General features: G+C 39.5%; 1 protein-coding gene across 2 annotated transcripts in view; it reads left to right on the top strand.

Moving 5' to 3' along the window:
* The window catches only part of GCLC (glutamate-cysteine ligase catalytic subunit), a 50,919-nt gene extending 34,011 nt beyond the window's left edge, over window positions 1-16,908 (top strand). For both annotated transcript variants that reach the window (XM_008954381.5, XM_024929175.5), the window contains exons 6-16: window positions 47-180; window positions 5,137-5,211; window positions 5,682-5,798; window positions 6,775-6,913; window positions 7,368-7,480; window positions 8,497-8,589; window positions 8,896-9,000; window positions 13,889-13,970; window positions 14,052-14,155; window positions 14,237-14,357; window positions 15,439-16,908. In XM_008954381.5, coding sequence (XP_008952629.1) covers window positions 47-180; window positions 5,137-5,211; window positions 5,682-5,798; window positions 6,775-6,913; window positions 7,368-7,480; window positions 8,497-8,589; window positions 8,896-9,000; window positions 13,889-13,970; window positions 14,052-14,155; window positions 14,237-14,357; window positions 15,439-15,650 — 1,295 coding nt within the window. In that variant the 3' untranslated portion in view covers window positions 15,651-16,908. The remainder of the gene's footprint in view (window positions 1-46; window positions 181-5,136; window positions 5,212-5,681; window positions 5,799-6,774; window positions 6,914-7,367; window positions 7,481-8,496; window positions 8,590-8,895; window positions 9,001-13,888; window positions 13,971-14,051; window positions 14,156-14,236; window positions 14,358-15,438) is intronic.
* The last annotated feature ends 7,146 nt before the right edge of the window (window positions 16,909-24,054 follow it).

The raw sequence follows: 24,054 nt of genomic DNA, 5'->3' as shown, positions 1-24,054 counted from the left end.
ATCCTGAATTCTAAACCATTTTTATTTTTGTATTCTTATAATACAGTATTTAAGGACAAGAATACACCATCTCCATTTATAGAAACATTTCCTGAGGATGATGAAGCTTCAAGGGCTTCTAAGCCGGATCATATTTACATGGATGCCATGGGATTTGGAATGGGCAATTGCTGTCTCCAGGTATAGTTTCAAATATACAGAGAGGCAAAGTGTTCCATCCATTTCTGTTTTTTAACTTCTTTATATATGCATGTTTCCTTTTCCAAAAATCACATTTTAATGAGGTTGAAATGGTAGCTGGTATGCCTTTCTGAAAAACAATGAAATTATATTAGTAAATTCATTGGAAGCTGTCTATGACTAATAGTTCTACAGACTCTGTTGTTCACCACAAAGGTATATATGGTATATATACCTTTATAACTGTAATTTCAGTTAACTTAAAATGCAATATATTCTGTCATTGTTTCCCTTCTCTTTTTATGTGCCTAGTTTTTACTGCCATCTCGTGACAGGCTAGTGAGGTGGTTTAAATATTGTTCAAAACTCTGAAAATGAGCTCTGATGGAAGTATTCCAATGATTTTGTGATCCAAGGGATTTGTGCAAAGCTGTCTAGCGGTATAAAAAGAATAAATATTTAGCAGCTTGTGTTTGTCTTGCCCCTGAGTAAAGTATACAGGAGCCTGTCTCTGTTTACCCATTTAAAAATTTTCCTGGATCTGTTTAAATGATGGTGCCCCGGCAGTGAGTGTGTCCAAGCTCACTTAGGACCAGAGTGGAAGAGCATGGAACCCATCAGGTGGCCACACACAAGCCTGCAGTTGGCTTTTGGCTCTGTCACTACTCAGGTTTTTGGGCAACTCCCTTTACTTCTTTTGGCTCAGATTTTTCATCAGTTGAAAGAAGGGCTGATATTAAGTCCCCTTCTAGGTCTGACTCTAAGCTAATATTTATTTTATTGCCTTAACTAACAGAAGTAAGAGAGGCTGCTTGTTATTTAATGTCCAAGGAAATTTTATCCAGTTGTGATTACTTCAGCTGATTCAAAACAGCATCCTTAGAGGCATAGGGCCGTGCAGAGCCTGGACCCATGTAAGACACCTCTGAGCCGCCAGCCTGACTGCTCTCAGTGCAGAGACCCAGAACCCAGCCTTCCTTCACCTGAAACAGCTGCAGCGTGCACACACACTTCTTGTGCATATATCTCTGGTCTGTTTATTTTCAAAACTAAGTATAATCCAAATTGAATGCTGGAATCAGATTTTTCCGTGCTGAATGTGTTTAAATAACATGGCCAAGGATAATTTCTTTCTGTTTTCTTGACATTTATAGGTAGTATAAAATATGTGACTTCCAAATAAACATAAACCATCACACTTCACGAAAAAAGAGATCTTTCGACTTTTAACTGCCTGTTTTCCTATCTTAATTACAAGTATTTCTAAAGAAAACCATTAAGTTCTAGAGCTTACAGTACATGGTTTTAAAATTGTATAAGTGCTGTTAAGAGTATTGATTGCCTTTTCTTGGTTTAATATTAAACCAGGGTGTTCTGCCAAAGACCACATAGTTTCTCTGATATGGTTCCAAAGGGATATTCTTTCCACTGAAACACTGTATGTATACCAGTAAATGCTTCCTAATGGTAGATGATAAATATTTTTGTTGCTTGTAGATAGAATTTTTCCATCTAGTGTAAGCTTAGGATTGTTTTCTTTTTCCCAGTGACATGTACAGTTTCACTACTCCACTTAAAAAAAATCATTAGCTCAGATAAAGTGTGTGGCACATGAAATGAATTTTGCCAATTCACCACCGAAATCCCTGCTTTATATCTCTTCAGTGGAACACTAAACCAACTTCTTTCCCAAGTACACCGATTTGATCTTTACAAATTATATGAATGTATTAAATTAACACATGTGCCCTGAAACTGTGTACATCTATTATGTATCATTAGAGAGATGGAAAAAAAAAAAGAAACTGCTTAGTAAAGTAGAAAAAATAGTTTTAAAGTAATTTTGTAAGGCTAATGGAAGACTTACTGTATAAAACAAAAAGGATTTTAACCACATTCAAATTATTGACTGTTTTGGGCTTTTCAGGAATCACTTAAAAAGCACCAAGTTCATAGCCAGGCACGGTGGCTCATGCCTGTAATCCCAGCACTTTGGGAGGCTGAGGTGGGCAGATCACTTGAGGTCAGGAGTTTGAGACCAGCCTGGTCATCATGGCAAAATCTCATCTCTACTAAAAATACAAAAATTAGACCTGGTGGCATGTGCCTGTAATCCCAGCTACTGAGGAGTCTGAGGCATGAGAAACGCTTGAACCTGGGAGGCGGAGGTTGCAGTGAGCCAAGATTGTGCCACTGCATTCCAGCCTGGGGAACAGAGCAAGTCTTTGTCTCAAAAAAAAAAAAAAAAAAAGCACTAAGTTCATGACAGGTTATGGTAGCCCCTCCCACCCCCCCAAAGTCATGTGACTTCAAATCTGGGTTGTAGATAAAGTTTAGATTAGATGTTTCAGTTTCGAACATATATCTTCCTTAGTTCCTCCCTCCACCCCCCAACCCCACCCCCATCAGTTTCCTAGCAACATTGTGTGTCTCCTTCATATGATGCCTCAAAAGGACACTAGAAGCCCAAATTAGTCATGTATTCATAGCTTTTTAAGGTATAAGAACTTTTTTTCCTTCCATTAAAGCCATTATCCACAGTGATGTCCTATTTAATTTGATTGCATATCAGCTGTAGACTAAGAAAGCTAATTACTAAATGCATTTAAAATAACTAAGTCACTTCACTGTTGTATACTTCTCTGGGGTTGAATTTCCCAGGATTCACCTACGAATTATGTATTGTATACTAGGCCATCTAAGAGAAGCCAGTTGAAAAACTGGAAAGAAAACCTGCTTCTCATAGTATCTTTTTAAAAACAAAAATGACACATAATCAAATACCTAAGAGCAACACAAAAAAGACCTAAAAAAACAAGAGATGCATGTTCAAAATAATTCTTTAGTCAAAATACTTGGGAAACATGTAGTTTTTTGTTTTTTGGTTTTTTAAAAATCTCAATGCCTTGTCAGTTTGGCCTTTGGGGTCCCGGTCTTTCAGGTTTCTCACCATACCTTTGACCGCATGTTATCCTCTTTAGCACCCCCCCCCCCACTTTTTTTTTTCCAAGATTCTCATTTGTTAAGCACTAACCAGGTATCAGATGCTGTCCTGCACACTTGGGATAGAGAATGGGAAGAAAGATCCCCGCCCTTCTGGAGCTTCCACTTCAGCAAATAAGTGCATAAAGACTTTGCGTACCAGTTCCCATTTCCTCACTGCTCATGTAATTTCATGCCATATGCAAAGCGATTTCCAAGTTCCCACCTCTTTGCAGAAACTGCCCTTGGTTTGGTTATCAGTGACTTAATTGCCAACCCTTATCAATTTGTGTCTACTTTAACCTTTGAAACTCTTATTCTTTGATGCCTATGACACAGCTTTTCTCTGTGTTGAATTAATTATTAAATTAGTAATGACTAGTTAATATAGTCTCCACATTGACATGAAATGTGGTTATAATTGAGCAGGCAAACTTGAGTCTCCAATAGACATTGCCTGCTGTGGAAAACAAAGTTGAGATCTAGCTAAAACCATTGGAACTAACAGGTTGAGATTATAACAGTAAAATATTCACTTAGCTGCTGTTATTTCAAGTCTTAAACACTGAAATTATGTCGTGTACCAACACTAAATTCAAGCTGTCATTAATGAATAACAACATGAAATTCAAACTGTCATTATTGAATAACAACAGAGGAGATTAAAACTGTTCCCAACTTGCAGTTATTACAAATGTGCTAACAAACACAATTTGTGTTCCTTGCCCCTTCTACCGTCTTGGAAAAAAAAGCAGGTCTTTTTTTTTTTTTTTTTGGTTTCTGTTGGGTAACAAAGAATTTATGCTCACCAAGTTATATGATCTTTTTCTCTGCCTAACTCTTAAGTGTCCTACCTACCATCCTTGTGCAGGCTTCCTGGGTGATCTCCCCATCTTCAGGACATTCTCTGAGCCTACTCCCCAGGTCTTTCTACAACTCGGATTTTTCTTCTGGGCACCAGCCCTGAAGACCTAGCCACTTAGAGGGCCTCTTTTTCTGTCTGTTCTCTTGGCCTCGTAAGTCCATCATGTAATGACACCTCTTTATCTCTAACCTCTGAACACCCAAGCCAAAACCTAAGCCATCCCCTACTCTCAGTCTCCCCTTGGTCACCAGTGCCTGCTACTTTGACTTTAGTATCACTCTCCCCACATCTTTCCTCAGCCTTTTCCTTGACAGGTGCAGTATTTTAACTGCTTCCCTGTCTTTCTAGTCTTTCCCCCTTCCAAGCTCTTCACCATACTGCCACCAGTGAAGTTTGAAAACAATAGTTGGCCGTACGCGGTGGCTCACGCCTGTAATCCCAGCATTTTGGGAGGCCGAGGCGAGCAGATCATGAGGTCAGGAGATCGAGACCATCCTGGCTAACACGGTGAAACCCCATCTCTACTAAAAATACAAAAACAAAATTAGCCAGTCGTGGTGGTGGGCACCTGTAGTCCCAGCTACTCGGGAGGCTGAGGCGGAAGAATGGCGTGAACCCAGGAGGTGGAGCTTTCAGTGAGCCGAGAGCGCGCCACTGCACCCCAGCCTGGGCGACAGAGTGAGACTCCATCTCAAAAAAATAAAAGGAAGAAAGAAAGAAAACAATAGTTAACATGTCCAAATCCCTTTTGCATCCCTCACTGACTGAAGGGATAGGAAGGCAACAAGCCAGTAGAAGAGAAAATGCTTTGCTAAACGTCATCGTATGTCTGTGTCTTATTTTTCTTTTTTGACTATTTAATCTTATTTCACTTAGGACCTTGGTTATTTATATTAGTTGTCTATAGGCAGTGGAACATAATTAAATACCATTTTCTAGTTAAATTCACCTAAGACAACTTTTAAACAAAACTCTTGCGTTAAATGTTGCCATTAATGAAGCGTTGTTAACTTGCCCCTCTCTGCCCAGCACCTTCCTTCTCTGACTTCACTGCTTGGGGAGCATGCTAATGATTCCTTGGTGTTAATAACTTTGCAATTCTTAAACAGGTGACATTCCAAGCCTGCAGTATATCTGAGGCCAGATACCTTTATGATCAGTTGGCTACTATCTGTCCAATTGTTGTAAGTAGAAATTACCTCTTATTTTAAATACTACTTCGTATGAAATAAGATAGAATGTGCAGAATTTACTGACAGTGTGCTATTTAAGTCCAGTTAAGACCTCAGTCAGAGATGGACTAATATAAATAGTATGTAGGTTTAGGTATAATGAACTGAGAGTCTACACTGTAGAAGTTTACTCTTGCTAGTACAACATTGATTTGTTAAATGTGAAGTTTGAATGTGGCCATTTTCCCTCCCCCATACTTCATGTCCTCACATTAGAGAGAGGATGATTTAAGTGAATCAAACCCAAGGAACTGGATTCTTCCTGGTATATTTCACTGTAAGATAGGCACAGGTACATGTGGTGGAGCTCTGTATGGGTTGCATAAACATGCTTTTTGATCAGAAATATAACTGCATGGAGCTTTTTTTAGCATGTAAGTGACACTTTGAATTTGCAGGAGCTGACTTTTGTTTGTTTTTAGATGGCTTTGAGTGCTGCATCTCCCTTTTACCGAGGCTATGTGTCAGACATTGATTGTCGCTGGGGAGTGATTTCTGCATCTGTAGATGATAGAACTCGGGAGGAGCGAGGACTGGAGGTGGGAATTGTTTTTCCTTAATAGCCCTTTTAAATCAAGCAGGTAAAATGGATCTTTTGTAACTACTTGCAATTTCAGGATGTCTCCCTGCAGTTTTTATCTGAAATGGGGAAAAAGATTTGGTCTAGGTGGGGAGTTAATTTTTATCATATGTTGATGTCTGTATTTGTTTTAGCTTCATTTAAAATTAGTAGTGCGATTTTTCTATATTTTGGAAGTGCTGATGGCTGTTTTTACCAAAAGGCTTTTTGGTGCCACATGAGTGTTTTGTATATGGTGCTTTCTGCCGTGGAAAGTATAATTTGTTGTCAGAGATTCTTTTTCCATGTAAAAGGTTAGGCATTGACTAATAAGGGTGAGATGGCACCTCTTGTTTGCATGTTGAACTGTAAAGTAACCCTTGCATCTCTCCAACAAGGGGTGTGCATCAGAACCACCCATGGAAATCTTTGAAAATAGACACCCAGACCCTATCCTAGACCTACTAAATAAGAATCTCTAGGATGGGACCCGAACAAGGGTGTTTTTAAAGGAGCCCTCATAAGTGGTTTTGATATTCTCAACCAGGGCTACACTACTACTGCTCTGGTCTTCATGTAATTGTTCATAAATTGTTGAACATGCTTTCTAAGTAGAAATAAACTTTAAAGGATAATTATTTTGATAGGTTTATCTTACGTTATAGATTTATTTATTTATTTGCTTTTAACCTTAGTATTTATTTTCCCTAGCTTAATAAGAATGAAAGTGATCTGCTTTTAAAAGATAAAAGTATATTTAAATCATACCAGAAAAAAAGGGTATTTAAATTGCCTTCAGATTTTAAAAAACATAATTTTCCTTAATAATACTTTTTAGGGCTCACTAACTTTTTTTCTGTATCTTATGTTGAGGTTTTTATATAATTATCATATATAAAAATATATTCAACTCATTTTATATAGCATATTCATTTATATATATTTTTAATCTTTAGCCATTGAAGAACAATAACTATAGGATCAGTAAATCCCGATATGACTCAATAGACAGCTATTTATCTAAGTGTGGTGAGAAATATAATGACATCGACTTGACGATAGATAAAGAGATCTACGAACAGCTGTTGCAGGAAGGTGGGTTTCTACTCCATCTTTCTGGGTTTGAATGTACGCCTTTAGTTCTTCAAAGCTCTTTTACACTTTTTTGCTGACTCCTGGTCTGGTTTCTATTTTTAGTGCAAAGTCTTTAACTTTTCTCATGAGGCTGCTTGTTCCTAAAGTTTCAGGTTCCAAATACTTGTGAGATTTTCTTGACTTTTAGCAAAAGGAGCTTACTTTGGAGGTCTGTGTCTAGGTCCACACCAGTGCCCCAGCAGGCATTGTGTAAGTAGTGAATAAAACGCTGACACTCCCGCAGTGTCCGCAGGATAAAATACTGGGTGAGGTGAGGATACTAATCAAACCAGCTATTTCAAGCTTCTAGACACCCTTTCTTCAAACTTCCTGAGCTATCCTGTCGTCTTTCTGGACTAAGAGGAAGTGGTATCTCTCGCTTTGCAGTGAGTTCCCATGTGATCTCTTTTTGCAGGCATTGATCATCTCCTGGCCCAGCATGTTGCTCATCTCTTTATTAGAGACCCGCTGACACTGTTTGAAGAGAAAATACACCTGGATGATGCTAATGAGTCTGACCATTTTGAGGTATCTTCTCAGTTTTATTTTTATTTATTTATGTATTGACTTCTGAGAGTCTGGAATCCTCTGTTTTATATGCATTTCACTTCACAAACCAACATGGGGAGGCAGTTTTCTGTACCTGTGGAGAACACAAAAGAAATTTCATAAGACTTTCATTTACCCAGTGCAGTAAAGAACTTGGACAAATAAAAAATCGGTTTCAAGTACTCTTATTTTACGATTCTTACTGTTTATCTCACTGATTCTAATTTTTTTTTTTATTGTTCAGTATTTTCTTATTGGCCTAGTGGTGAAAAATTCAAACATACACTGCACAAAAAATAACCTGATCAGTTATTTCAGTGCTTCAGACATATCACCTTTTTTTTTTGTAGATAGACTTCTCATAGATTTATTTCTGTGTCATGTTATATGTAGACATTGACATATATACCTTTTGAAATACCATCTATATCCCCTTTCTTTCCCCCACCAAACTCACAAAAGGAGATATAAATCCTTCCAGTCTTGCCATCGGGTCCCAAGATGGTCAGGACCGAGAAAGAACTCTCTCTCAGTGTATTGAGAAACAGCTACCCTTCTTAGGCTCTTGGGTCATCGAAGCAGCAGCATTCCCAGGAGAGGAGGAAGAAAGGAAACAACTGTTGTGTGACAGGGTTCTCAGATGAAAGTGCCCAGTGTCACCTGGAAAGGCAGGCTGGCTCCTAAAATTCTCAGGGATGAAGGTGGGGGCCCCGTGGCTCTTCAGATGCTGCTCTGTAGCTGGGAGATAGGGAGTAGGAGCTGGGTGAGATTAAGCTTGCAGGGATAGGGCCTCATAGCTTTTGTTAAACACTTGCTGTTTTGTTTTCCTAAAAGAGCACACTCGAAGAAAATCTTAAATTGTACCTTTTTGTCTTTGTCAATTGAAATTTGGTATGGACGGTGAGCAGTCTTCTTCCTTAATTAAATACCAGATCATCTTAATATTTTCCTGGATGTGTGAAAAGTTGGTTTTCTTCTCTGCTTTTGTATCACAGAATATTCAGTCCACAAATTGGCAGACAATGAGATTTAAGCCCCCTCCTCCAAACTCAGACATTGGATGGAGAGTAGAATTTCGACCCATGGAGGTAAGACACATGCATCAGCAAGAACTGACTCAAAAGTACTCTTTCGCCAGCTGTTCATCACCCTTCTGATGCTGCTATGAGAAGGCTCTTATATATAAAATAAAAATTAAGTATGTGCATGGTAGCAAGTCAGTCCAAGTTAAGGAGGGTTGATTTCTGAGAATAGATGTGGGCAAAGGGCTTCCAGACCCAGATGGGGAATTAGGAGATGGCTTGGGAATGACATGATCTGAGGAAGGGCCTGGGTCAGGGAAGAGCATGTTTGTGTAGTTGGTTCATAACTTCTCTGGGCTTCTGCTTGTCTAGGTGCAATTAACAGACTTTGAGAACTCTGCCTATGTGGTGTTTGTGGTACTGCTCACCAGAGTGATCCTTTCCTACAAATTGGATTTTCTCATTCCACTGTCAAAGGTAAGGATATGTTTCTTTATGGTGATGGGTGTAGATCTATCTGTAGATATATTTATTTATATATGCTATTTATTTCCAACCTGATTTCATTTGAAATTGTTTACCCTTTGCAATAAAATGTTTCTCCATCAGCCCTATTCTTTATTTTCTTTTAAACCTAAGCTTAATTTCTAGACGCTTTCCATTCAAGATGATTGATGGCTAGAAGTAGTCCTACACATTGATTTCATCCACCACAAAATCCCAGGTTGATTACAATGTTAAATTAGGATGGGGAGGGAAAGTGTAACTGCTGGAATGCCGGTAAAAGTCTCCTCAGTAGAACTGAACTTGAGATATTTCTGAAGAATTTGGATGGGATTGAACTCTCAGAAAAACAAATTGGAGTTAATCTGCCCCCCCAAAAGACCAAAAAACAAGCTTTCTGGGAGGAGTTTGCCAGCAAAACAACTCCAGGTGATGAGGGAGCAGAGCTGTGGGTTGTGGAGCAGTAGCTGAGGAGGTGAACGCCTTTGGTTTCTGGGCCAGGGTTCCTCTTGGCAGAGAGTGGCTGGGAAAAACTGCTAAATAGAGAGGGCCCTGCCGCAGGGGTTCCTGGTTGAGGGTTTCGGGGCCAGAGAATGGAGAAGTAGGGCAGCCCTGTCACAGCAAACATGGAAGCAAGAATGAAACTGCTTAGCTCCAGCATCTGCCCCTGGGGCATCTCCTTCCTCCATGAGGGGTTTGCCAGACTGTGCTCATCCCCACACCCCCTGAAGGAAGTCTGGCTGTCAGCCCATCCCTGCCTGCTCCTCACACCCAGAGCAAAGGTCACCCACAGAACTCTGTGGGCCCACATTGCCCTCATGCCTACCTACTGGGGAGACCAAATCCATGTAAGAGAGATTCCATGTAAGCTACCAGTCTAAGCCTTTGCTTATAAATAAGAATAGATGCCTGGAAGGCAACAGAAAATTGAGAACAATTAACAGCCTTAAAGAGAAGGGCCTACTGCTCTTGCAAGGGCGTACTCTGTAAAGTCAAACTTAGTTACTTCAAGGAAGTAAGCTGGCCCCAGCGCAAATCTATAATCTCTGCTCCTCAGGAGGCTGAGGCAGGAGGATTGCTTGAATCCAGGAATTCTAGTGCAGCCCCGACAACATTGCCAGATCCCATCTCTTGAAAAAAAAAGAAACTGGAAAGAATTACTATTTTTTAAAAAATACTTTTAAACCTTTTTTAGAGACAGGGTCTCACTATGTTGCTCAGGCTGGTCTCGAACTCCTGGGCTGAAATGATCGTCCTCCTGCTGCCTCAGCCTTCCAGGTAGCTGGAATTACAGACACAAACCACCATGCTCAGCTTTGGAAAGAGTTCTTAAAGGAATTCTAATTAGTGGCCTCAGACAAATTCTAGAGAGGTTCAGTCACATCCATAAAACAAGTATTATAGATGGTGCTTATTTAATGGTGAGTATTCTCACCAGTAGAGCAGATGTTGAATATCCAAGGTAGTGATTTAAAAGACCAAATGAAGATTAATCCCAGCAGGATGGTGAAGAAATGGAAATTATGGAAAACCTGAAGCATGGAAAGCTCTGGAAAATTCAGTGTTTGTGTAATAATTTAGAAGAGGAGAATAGTTTATATAGGAAAGATATAAAATACAATAATCAAAGAAATAATAGAATTTTTCCTTAATAAGTCTCCCTTAAGGATGAGACAAATACTTAACTCAAATGTAGGCATTTATTAATCTCAAAGAGAAAATTAACTGTCCGGACAGGAGAAAAAATTAGGAGACGTGAAAAGGGGGGAAAAATCAACTGATATTACTTTTCATTTGCAACATTAAATGCTAGATGGAAAGAAGTTTTCAGAATCTTGAGAGGTAAAGAGTTAACAACCACAGATTTATCTTCTCAGCCAAATTATTCTTTAAATTTCAGGTGATTCTAACAAAACTGAATGGATCAAGTTAGGGCTAAAAGTATGCCAGAAGTCTTATCTAGTGTCTTGGTTTGTTTGGGCTGCTGTAACAAAAATACCTTACAGTGGGTGGCTTATAAACAACAGGAATGTATTGCTTACAGTTCTGGAGGCTGGGAAGTCCACGATCAAGTCACCGGCAGTTTCGGTGTCTGGTGAGAGCTTTTGCTCTCTGGTTCATACATGGTGCCTTCTTGCTGTGTTCTTACATGGTGGAAGGGGCTAACTAGCTCTTCAGATGTCTCTTCGTAATACCATTTATGAGGGTAGGACCTTCATGACCTCCCAAAGGAGGTCCTCCCAGTTGCCTCCCAAAGGCCCTACTTTCTAATACTGTCACAATGGGCATTAGGCGTCAGTGTATGAATTTAAGGGAACACAAACATTCAGACCATAGCACCTTGTAAGGGGATATGGAAGGAGTTGAATGGTAGATACTCATTAGTGCTCGACACTTAGAGAGTTATAATTTCAAAACTACCTCTTTAAGGAAAACTATTAATAGTATAGAAACAGGATTTATTACTTTTAAACTTGCTGGCGAAAGGGTGGCAAAATGAACCACAAATACATTTCAGTGCCACAAAATTGGGTGTGGGGCCAGGGGAGTGATGAAACAATAGCCCACAGAACATAAAATGGTGAAAATAAAATGAAAACAAATTTGAATAGACTAAACTCTATCCTATTAAACAGCTGAAACAGATAATATAAAATAGCAACAACACAGTTTGCATAAGATATACGTAGAACAAGGACAGATGCTGACAAGAGCTGCATTGTGACCTTTTGGAATGATAGCAGGAATGGCAAAGCAATATCAGGCAAAATGTGAGGTAGAAATTATTAAATGGGATAGAGAAAGCAGTTTTATATATTCTTCCAAGATGATGTGAAAGCTGTGGTCCTTTTTGTACCATGAAATGTAACATGAAAAGAGTTTAGTGTGATGGGTAATACATGGCTTTGATGTGAGAACTAAATGCATAAATCCCTGGTACTATTTACTAGGCTTTTAACCTGGACAAGTGACTTATTCTCAGTGCCTCAGTTTCCCACATGTATCCCAGAGGGGAATAAGTAGGCTGTTGTAAGCCCATGTGGGGATTAATGGAGGTAAACCACTTAACAGAGTACCTTGCATGTTACTCAGTAACTGACAGGCCATATAATCAAAGGATTGGAAAGGCCATGGGGGAATTAAATGGCATGGTTAATAAGCTTGGTTGTATGCATATGTTACATATCTCATACCACATCTTTTTTCAAATGCCATGAGTAAGATTTACAAAAATTAAAGAAAATCTTCACTTCTCAAAAGTAGACATAATACAGCATGCGTTCCCGCTAAAATTCAATGAAAGAGATACTCTGGAGAAATTTAACATTGGAAATTAAAAATGTCTTTCCAAGTAGATTTTAGATGAACCAAAACTAGAATTACAGATTGTGTAGGAAAGTGAAAGACATGCTGGCAGAGCTGATGTCTAAGGAAAAATTATAGCTTTAAATGTCTTAACAAAAAGATTTTAAATCTAAGTCGTTGAGAATCTAAAGAGCAAAGTAAAATATACTTTGAAAGGAAGTCATCAAAGCACAAATTATAAGTGGTCGTTATGAACTTTTTTCAAGACTAAGGAAAAAAGAAACAAATATTAATAATGAAAGCAGATGTTCACAGCCATGGTGGAATGTGTACTATTTATTTGAGTATGCTCCTAGAGTATCTAGATTCTTCAGAAGGTCCTGTGTGTCTCTTAAAAAATGAAACCATAACAATCGCACTCCCTGCATAATGAATATGGGAGGAGACTTGGTAATCAAGAGAGCTTATGTACCATCTGTCCCACGTCAGCCTGGCCCTCTAACTGGTCACTGTTGTATATATTGAGGTCCCACATAAGATTTCATTATAGAAAATAAGGGATTACTACTAAAAAGTTTTTTAAATTCTGCTTTGAGAGTCTTAAAAAGTCATTGGAGATACAGAGAATTCACAAATAAAACAGTTTTCGGTTTCATGAGTGAGTCTACATGTCCAGAGGCACCAGGTGAGTAAAACAGCAGTGATCTTCTGCCCTTGGGAGGGCTGTAACCTTATTCCAGATATGACAACCTATGAACTGTCTTTGCCTTTCCTCACTAAAGTGGGGAGGCAAAACCCCAATGGCGAGGCAGCAGGGGAAGAGCACTCAACTTAGAAGAACCGGTTTATAGGCCGGGTGCGGTGGCTCACACCTGTAATCCCAGCACTTTGGGAGTCTGAAGCGGGCAGATCACTTGAGGTTAGGAGTTCGAAACCAGCCTGGCCAACATGGTGAAACCCCGTCTCTACTAAAAATACAAAAAAAATAGCCGAGTGTGGTGGTGCAGGCCTGTAATCCCAGCTGCTTGGGAGGCTGAGGCACGAAGAATCGCTTGAACCCAGGAGACAGAGGTTGGGGTGAGATGAGATTGCACCACTGCACTCCAACCTGGGCAACAGAGCGAGACTCCATCTCAAAAAAACAGAAGAAGAACTGGGTTCTAGTCCTGCCTTCTGCCTTCGTTACCCTGGGACTCCTGGTGAGACACAGCTATATAAAGGGAACCAGCCACCTGCCCTCCCAACACTGTATATCTGTTGCAAGTCTCAGTCACAGAGGTGCTTTGAAATGCAGACATTCCACATGAATATAAGTTTTGGGTTTTAAGTTTCTCTTAAAATTCCCTGATTGGTTAAAAAATCACATACCAATCCATGATTGAGTGATACAGTCCCCACATAAATAAAAAGCCTGTTCCTCCCACTGGGAAGCATTTGAGCAGAAAGTAGAATCCCTAAGGGAATGAGTCCTAATTGCAAAGGTGAGGAAGGTGCTGCAACTTGTATGTCTGATCAAGAATATTGTGACTTAGTCGTGATTCTTTTTTTCCCTTAGGTTGATGAGAACATGAAGGTAGCACAGAAAAGAGATGCTGTCTTGCAGGGAATGTTTTATTTCAGGAAAGATATTTGCAAAGGTATTACATTATCTTAGATTTCTAACGTCAGCTTATGCTGCAACAAGCTGCTAAAGCTCCCCTGACCCTCTTCTCCGGCAGGTGGCAATGCAGTGGTGGATGGTTGTGGCAAGGCCCAGAACAGCACGGAGCTCGCTGCAGAGGAGTACACCCTCATGAGCATAGACACCATCATCAATGGGAAGGTAGGAGGGTGGCCCTGTACAGTACGCCTCACTGTGCACATCCCCCGGCAGGGAGTTCTTAAAGTGTCCTGCTTCTTGTAGGAAGGTGTGTTTCCTGGACTGATCCCAATTCTGAACTCTTACCTTGAAAACATGGAAGTGGATGTGGACACCAGATGTAGTATTCTGAACTACCTAAAGCTAATTAAGAAGAGAGCATCTGGTATGATATCTATTTTTCTTAATCTCATAATATAGACAGCATGGTACAATCTTAGAATGTTTAATTTCTTAAAGTAGTCTTTTAAAATAATGCTGTATTCATGCACACTGTTTCACATTTTCATATTTCTGCAATTGTATTCACCTTATAATCTTTGACACTCATGATTTAGATTAGCAGTGCTTTTTTTCTTATCAGTTCATAAAATAGGGGTGCATCTTAAAATCACTGGCATCTTAGATGATGAAATGGCATCTGGATTGCTTACTTATCATTTACGTCCAACCGTGTTGATCTTACATCATCATGGGCCCTTTTATAGGGCTAAGGAACTCTGTAAGTTAAATAAGCTGAACAGTTCTTTAGCCGGCCTTTGTACATACAGTGAGGCTCCTGAGAATCCCCTTTCTTTGTTAGTTTTGAGGAGGTTACATTTACAGTACAGTACAGTAACCAAGTACTGCTAACACAGTACTTGGCACAAGGGAGCTGTCAGCTGTTAATAAAGTGACAGCAATAATGGTAATGGCATCTGTATTTAACTCAAGGCTTCTGTAAACTTTCTGGAGTCACAAAGGATAGCCGTAGAACCCTACCTCACCCCTCAAATTGTATACTGCCAATTTCCCCCTTCATTCACTCTACTTACTGTTCTTTATTCTCTCCACCTCTTTGATCAAAGATCGCTCAAGGGACCCTACAGTCCTCTGAGGCAGTCTCATGACACTGGCATTTGTAGTCCTAGTCCTCTGGCCAAATGGGAGGGCACATGTTCTTGTACACATGTGCTGGCTCCTGTCCCTTAAGAGCTGGCAGTGTCAGCATATGGGTGGCATCTAACAGGTACCATAGAAACTGGATGTATGTGTTCTCATTGCCTGCCTGCAACCTAGAATTCCTGCCCAGGAGGAGTTCTTCAAACGCTATGAAAGATGTTCCCACCCCCTGCCATGCAGCTACACTAAAAGGACATATTGATTTCTCTCCAGAATTGTGTTTATGCTGACCACTAAATATCAACTTATTAAAACAAAAACTTACGTGGTTTTAATTTTTTTTTTCGCTCCCCCCTCGCCCACAGGAGAACTAATGACAGTTGCCAGATGGATGAGGGAGTTTATCGCAAACCATCCTGACTACAAGCAAGACAGTGTCATAACTGATGAAATGAATTATAGCCTTATTTTGAAGTGTAACCAAATTGCAAATGAATTATGTGAATGCCCAGAGTTACTTGGATCAGCATTTAGGAAAGTAAAATATAGTGGAAGTAAAACTGACTCATCCAACTAGACAGTCTACAGAAAGAAAAATGCATTACTATTTTATTGACGAACTGGCTACAGTACCATGCCTCTCAGCCCGTGTGTATGATATGAAGACCAAATGATAGAACTGTACTGTTTTCTGGGCCAGTGAGCCAGAAATTGATTAAGGCTTTCTTTGGTAGGTAAATCTAGAGTTTATACAGTGTACATGTACATAGTAAAGTATTTTTGATTAACAATGTATTTTAATAACATATCTAAAGTCATCGTGAACTGGCTTGTACATTTTTAAATTCTTACTCTGGAGCAACCTACTGTCTAAGCAGTTTTGTAAATGTACTGGTAATTGTACAATACTTGCATTCCAGAGTTTAAATGTTTACTGTAAATTTTTGTTCTTTTAAAGACTACCTGGGACCTGATTTGTTGAAATTTTTCTCTTTAAAAACATTTTCTCTCGTTAATTTTCCTTTGTCATTTCCTTTGTTGTCTACATTAAATCACTTGAATCCATTGAAAGTGCTTCAAGGGTGATCTTGGGTTTCTAGCACCTTATCTATGATGTTTCTTTTGCAATTGGAATAATCACTTGGTCACCTTGCCCCAAGCTTTCCCCTCTGAATAAATACCCATTGAACTCTGATGGCTGTTATCAAAGGAACTTTTCTTTGTTTAAATTTGCTGATGCAGGAATTAAGTTTAAACACAACTCTATAGAAAGAAAGGAGATTATTACCCAGAATTCACATGTAGTGATTATTAAGGACAATTTTTTTTTTAACTAAAAAAGTTGGCGGCGGGGGTGGGGGGTGGCAATCATTTTTCTTCCTATACATACAAAGGATACTGTCAAAAATGGCGTTCTTCTCTTGTGGCCTGTTATTCTGATTGCTGCTGTATACAGTTTTGTCACTCTTTAGTTTTTAGCTAAGCATACTGATAGACTTTCCTCTAAAAGCCATTCACTCCAGATTTTACCTGGGGAATATTCTACATACTGCTTACTTTCTCTATAAAACTCATCAATAAATCATGAAAGGCACTGAGTTTTGTAAATCAGGACCCTAAATGTTTAATTGTAAATAAGTTTCAGATAATTATTATAGCTTTGCGTTGAAGTTTGTTGTTTTTTTTTTTTCTCAACTGGTTAAGTCAACTGCTTCTGAAATAATTCTGTATTGTAGATTATGCAGATCTTTACAGGCATAAATATTCAAACTGTAATATGCTAACTTGAAGAGATTGCAATAAAGCTGCTTCAGCTAACCCTGTTTATGTTTAAATACTAGGGTTTGTCTATATTTTATACATGCATTTTGGATGATTAAAGAATGCCTGGTTTTCGTTTGCAATTTGCTTGTGTAAATCAGGTTGTAAAAAGGCAGATAAATTGAAATGTTTGTGGTGGTATGAGGAAATAAAAGAATGGAATTAGCTTTCATTCAGAAACCTTTGAGTGTGTGTGAGTTCCACAGCTAAACAAATAGTAGGAGAGTTTGGTTTTTGTAATTAACCCAAATACCATGAAATTATTTTTTCATCATTGCGACCTCAGATGTTTCTAGAAAGAAGCATAGTGATGAAGACAAACAGATGCCGTATCTCCCCTAGTAGCTATCAACCCCGGTGGGGAGAAAGAACTTGAAGTGTGACTGAATTGACTGCTGTGCCACTGGAAGATTTTTTTTTTCTTTTTTACTCCCAACTGCTGTTGTGCTGGGTCAGTGGGTACATGGTGAATGAATGTTGAGTAACCTGGGTGCTGTGCACACTGCAGTCTAAGCAGGAGATACTTAGACTGTGAGTCAGCAAGTCCTGCAGAGAGCTGTTTTCGACTCCTGTCTTTGGATCAGTATTCACCCACACACACACAGAGTTCATGAAATAATGTTCATCTGAGAAACACACTTTTCTCAGAGCTCTAATTTCTTTATTTGAATGTTCCTAGGGCAGTGCTTATCAAACTGTAGTCTACATACAAATCTCTTTGGGGTGTCATTCTGGCTTGGTAATTCTGGGGTGGGGCCCACATTTCTTAAGCTCCCAGGTGATGCTGATGCTGTGGATTTGCTGGCCCCATGAATAATAAGGACTTTCTCTACCTGAGTTATGGACACATCAATATCAAGTCTCAAATAACACTTGCTTTTAAGTCTAATGTGATATGTCTACATTTTCTCTTATTAAAGACCAGATAGTGGTCTTCTTTCTCCAGGACAGAGAATGTAAGCCTCACAGCTCTCATGAGCTTTACCATCTGAACACAGCTAAGAATTTGGGATTTTAGGAACAGAACTGTAAATCTTAAAACAAGCAAAAAGTGCTTTCTCCTTGGTAGAAATACCTGTGGCCAAGCCCAGACCTTCAGATCCTAACTTGGGATACAACTGATTGTCACTTAACCTGCTGCTAACCTAAAGACTAGTTTTCTGCCCATCTAGTCCCCTGTGTGAATAAGAGGTTTCCTCCTGGTCCCAGGATGCCTTTGCTGCTCAGCTCATCTCTGAGGCTGTGAGCCTTCAGTTCAGAAATGGAGGGAAAATCCATTGCCTTCGATGTCTCCTTCCAAATCACCACCCAAAACAAAAATTAGGAGACGTAGAGATCCAGGATGTGTTGTGGGTTAGGCCATATTCTGAGGAGTTGGAAGGTTTCTTGGGGACCTGAAGTCTCGTGAAGAGAAAATGTGGAAATAAGTGTCCTTCAAGCCATTGTAGTGCTTGACATGGGGGAAAGAGGCCAGGGGGAGGGGGACCTGTGGTGCCAGGGCCTTTCAGAGCTTGGCTAGATGAGGGGGTCCTTCTCAGAACTGTAAATAAGCTGCTCAGTTGCATGGTTTTCAGAGGCCCTGCTAATGAGCTTTTTGTTTGGGTTAAGCCTCCCCTGCTTTCCCTGAAGATAAGCCACTGAGTTCTATCAGCTGCTGTCTTCTCTCCATTATGCTTTCGTATAAATATTTAACATTTCCTATAAACAATTCTGGAAGTACATGCCAAGTGATACTTATGGAAGTGTAAGGAGATGTTTCAGTTCAGGCTGCTATAACTACCACAGACTGAGTGACTTACACAACTGACATTTGTTACTGTTAGGGAGGCTGGAAGTGCAAGAGCAAGGCACTGGCGGATTCAGCTCCTGGTGAGCGCTCTTCATGGTTTGCAGATGGTTGTCTTGCTGCGTCCCATGTGTTGGAGAGATCATTTCTCTTGTATCTCTCCTTATCTAAGGACACTAATCCCATTCATGAGGGTTCCACCCTCATGACCTAATTACCTCCCAATGGCCCCAACTCCAAATACCCTCATACTAGGGGTTAGGCTTCAACACAGGGATCTGGGGGAGACATTCAGTCCATAACAGAAGGGAACGGGTAAGGACTACCGTAAGTGAAGAGGCCCTGGTGGGCGACCTTGGCTGGGAAACATATATTCCTCACTATTGTGTTTTCCTGGTAAGCAGAGGCTGAGATAAGCTAGATAATCCCTAAAGCAAGCCCCTTTTCATTCTCAATATTCTATAAAATGAAACATTACAAATCTAAGTATGGAAGATGCATTAAAGAGAACCATGAGCTGGGTGCAGCCTGGGCAACATAATGAGACCCCCATGTTTACAAAACAAAATTAGCTGGATGTGGTGGTGTGCACCTGCAGTCCTAGCTACTCAGGAGACTGAGGTGGGAGGATCACTTGAGCCCAGGAAATCGAGGCTGCAGTGAGCTGTGATCATGCCACTGGACTCCAGCCTGTTACCTCTGGATGGAAATGAACAAGTACCAAAGAGACAAACTTCTAGGTTGCTAGACATGTTTTATATCTCAATCTGGGTGACGATTCATGGATATCAAGATGTTTAAAAATGACTGGCTGTACACTTAAGATGAGGGCAGTTTACACATTTTGGGTTTGTTATGCCTCAAACAGAAGCAAAATGTGGGTTAAACTGGTTCAGAAAGGAGGAAGGAGAAAAGAAACTTTTCTGAGCAAAAACTAGTGTATTAGTCCGTTTTCACACTGCTGATAAAGACATACCTGAGACTGGGTAATTTATAAAGAAAAAGGGGTTTAATGGACTCACAGTTCCACGCAGCTGGGGAGACTTCACAATCATGGCAGAAGGCAAAAGGCACATCATTCATGGCAGCAGGCAAAGAGAATGAGAATCAAGCCAAAGGGGAAACCCCTTATAAAATCATTAGATCTCGTGAGACTTACTAACATGAGAACAGTATGGGGGAAACCGCCCCCCCATGATTCAATTATCTCCCACCAGGTCCCACCCACAATACGTGGGAATGATGGGAGCTACAATTCAAGATGAGATTTGGGTGAAGACACAGCCAAACTGTATCATAGCATGGCGAATGTGTTGAAAAACTGCATTTTTATGCCCTTTTAATACATTACACTTTCATCATGGCAAATGAAAGCAGTTTAAAAGCCAACATCTCAATCAAAAGTGATTCATTCTGAAGTTCCTAGGAAGTTTATCAGCATTGGGTTGGGACAGGATACAAGTACTTCTAGCATAAAAGCAAAAGTATAGAACTGAGTTCCAATCTTAATATTTATACATACTAGCTGGGTGACTTTAGACTTTGTCTATATATCATCTGTGAAACAGACATGAGAACACTTCGCCGATTTGCTATGTGGTGGAAATAAGGCAATGTACATAAAAGCAAAGGACATAAACTGTTGAGGCAAGCCATGTTCGCTCCCTACTCTGCCCCTGGAGAGTGTGACAACACTATTATATTAAAGACGACACAACCTGCATCTACTTTCTACCAGTATATAACACACATTTTCTTAATAGTCTCCTTTGAAATAATTTAGCCTTCCAAGAATGCAATGTAGTCAGCAGAGAAAAACAATCATACTGATGACTTAGGATCTAAAATTTCTAGAAAATGAAACATGAGAAGCTCTTCATATGTTTTTATCACCTCTCAAACAGTCCTGGTGAGTTTCCCAGAACCTTTTTTGGCTTTGTCCAAAATAAAGCCATGTGTTTTGAATACTATTGGTCTTTCTGCAAAGTAGAGACACTTGGCATATTCAGAAATTTTGGATGCAAGTGACAGAAAACCCCCACACCCACCAGCTTTAGAAAAAAAGGAAACCTACCAACTAATATCACAGAAACGTCCAAGAGGTGGCACTAGCTTCAGGCACAGGTTATTGGCTCAAATGCTCTCAAGTCCCATCTCCCGATTCCTGGCTTATACCTTCCACTATAACGGTTTCACTCTCAGGCAGGCTTTCTCCATAGAGCACACTCCCCCAGTGCCCAGCCCTATCCAGCAGCTCCAGCAACGCCAGGCATGCATTACAGTAGCTGGGCAACCCCAGTGGAAAAGAGCCTCTCATTTGCCACAAGTGTATAGGAAAGTCTGGGTCTGTCTGAGTTTGTGCAGAATCATGATGTGATTCTCTAATGAGTCAGGAGACTGGGGTTCTAGTGAGTCAGGAGACTGGGGTTCTAGTTCTGACTCTACAACTAGTGTTTGTATGATATTAAGCAAGTCATTTCCTCTCTTTGGACCTCAATTGTCTCATCTATAAAACAGAGGAATAAAATCTCAATGCCATCTTGAGTCTGTTTTAGAGCTAACAACATTTCTTGAGTTATCCACACTAAAAACTGTTTCCTCTGGAAGTTAGATAATAGTGCCCTCTAGCGATCTTTTCAGTAGGTGCCTTTTTCTTTCATTTGGTGTACAAATATTCCTCAATTCACAGAGACATTCAGAGCGCATTTGCTATAAAATGAAATTCCACATCGAAATATATTTTTCCATTCTCATTTTAAAATAGAAATATGCTTGTGCTCCAAAATAAGTAGCTAAAACTGTGGATTTCACATTTATTACTGTTTTAGCTGCATCTTGGTCGTTCGGTTATATTGTACTTTCATTGCTGTTCTTCGTACGTGTTTTCTACTATCCCTTGTGATTTCTTCTTTGGCCATGGGTTACTTAGTAGAATGTGGCTTCATTTCAAAACCTTTGGGAATTTTCTAGATGTCTTTTTTATTATTGATGTCTAGTATAGTTTCATTTTGATCATAGAATATTCTGTTATTTCAATGTGTTGAATGTTTGACCTTTTAATAGCCCAGGGTACAGTCTTTCTTGATGAATATTCCATGTACACTTCAGAATAATATATAATTGGTGTGTATAGTGTGTAGTTTTCTTTAGTAGTTGAATTTTTGATAATGTTCTTCAAATCATCTGTATCCTTGCTGCTTTTCTTTGTCTACTTTTTTTTCAATTACTGAGAGTGGAATGTTAAAATCCCAAAATTTGATTGTGGATTTGTCTGTTTCTCTATAGTTTTGTCAGTTTTTGCCTCATACACTATGAAGCTCTGTTAGGTATCTTCACACTTAGGAATTGTATGTCTTCTTGATGAATTGATCCTTCTATCATAATAAAGTATCCCTTTTTAATCTCTAGGAATACTCTTGTTTAGAACTTTACTTTGATATTAATACTCCATGTCAACTTTCTTACAATTAGTGCTTACATAATAAATATTTTCTATCTTTTTACTTGAAACCTAGCTATGATTTTAGAATTAAAGTGTTTCCCTTTAAACAGCTTCTAGTTGGGTCTTTCTTTTTTTATCCTTTTTAATGGAAGTGCTTAGTTCATTAACATTTACTGTAATAATTGATATGGTTGAGTTTAAGTCTACCATCTTGTTAGTTTCCTATTTGTTTCTAATGTTCTCTTTCCTTTAATGCACTTTTCCTGTCATCTTTTGGTATCCCATTTTATGTCCTCTATTGACTTAATAATATCTTGTATTTAAAAATGATTTCTCCAAACAACCCCATCAAAAACTGTGCAAAGGATATGAACAGACACTTCTCAAAAGAAGACATTTATGGGGCCAAAAACCATGGGGAAAAAGCTCATCATTACTGGTCAATAGAGAAATGCAAGTCAAAACCAAAATGAGATAGCATCTCACGCCAGTTAGAATGGTGATCATTAAAAAGTCAGGAAACAACAGATGCTGGAGAGGATGTGGAGAAATAGGAACGCTTTTACACTGTTGGTGGGAGTGTAAATTAGTTCAACCATTGTGGAACACAGTGTGGTGATTCCTCAAGGATCTAGAACCAGAAATACCATTTGACGCAGTGATCCCATTACTAGATATATACCCAAAGGATCATAAATCATTCTACTATAAAGACTCATGCACACGTATGTTTATTGCAGCACTATTCACAATAGCAAACACTTGGAACCAACCCAAATGCCCATCAGTGGTAGACTGGATAAAGAAAAGGTGGCACATATACACCATGGAATACTATGCAGCCATAAAAAAGGATGAGTTCATGTCCTTTGCAGGGACATGGATGAAGCTGGAAACCACCATTCTCAGCAAACTAACACAAGAACAGAAAACGAAACACCACATGTTCTCACTCATAAGTGGGAGTTGAACAGTGAGAATACATGGACACAGGGAGGGGAACATCACACACTGGGGCCTGTCAGGGGGTGGGTGGGCTAGGGGAGGGATAGCATTAGGAGAAATACCTAATGTACGTGATGGGTTGATGGGTGTAGCAAACCACCATGGCACGTGTATACCTATGTAACAAACCTGCACGTTCTGCAAGTTCTGTATTCCAGAACTTAAAGTATAATAAATAAATAAGGTATCTCTTTGCATATTTTTAAATGATTATAATATTCATCTCTAACTTACTACAATTAAGCATAGACTAACACTAAATCAGTTCATATACAAGGAAACACCATAGAGGAGTACACGTTCACCCACCACCTCCCATTCTCTGTGCTACTGTTGTCATATATTTTACTACCACATATTTTTTTTAATTTTATTATTATTATACTTTAAGTTTTAGGGTACATGTGCACAACGTGCAGGTTTGTTACATATGTATACATGTGCCATGTTGGTGTGTTGCACCCATTACCTCATCATTTAGCATTAGGTATATCTCCTAATGCTATCCCTCCCCCTTCCCCTCACCCCACAACAGGCCCCAGTGTGTGATATTCCCCTTCCTGTGTCCATGTGTTCTCACTGTTCAATTCCCACCTATGAGTGAGAACATGCGGTGTTTGGTTTTTTGTCCTTGGGATACTTTGCTGAGAATGATGATTTCCAGCTTCATCCATGTCCCTACAAAGGACATGAACTCATCATTTTTTATGGCTGCAGAGTATTCCATGGTGTATATGTGCCACATTTTCTTAATCCAGTCTATCATTGTTGGACATTTGGGTTGATTCCAAGTGTTTGCTATTGTGAATAGTGCTGCAATAAACATACATGTGCATGTGTCTTTATAGCAGCATGATTTATAATCCTTTGGGTATATACCCAGTAATGGGATGGCTGGGTCAAATGGTATTTCTAGTTCTAGATCCC

Source organism: Pan paniscus, chromosome 5, assembly GCF_029289425.2.
Source record: "Pan paniscus chromosome 5, NHGRI_mPanPan1-v2.0_pri, whole genome shotgun sequence".
In the NCBI taxonomy this organism is placed as follows: domain Eukaryota; kingdom Metazoa; phylum Chordata; class Mammalia; order Primates; family Hominidae; genus Pan; species Pan paniscus.
Note: the sequence above shows the minus strand (reverse complement) of the source record. Positions and strands in the feature narration are given on the sequence as shown.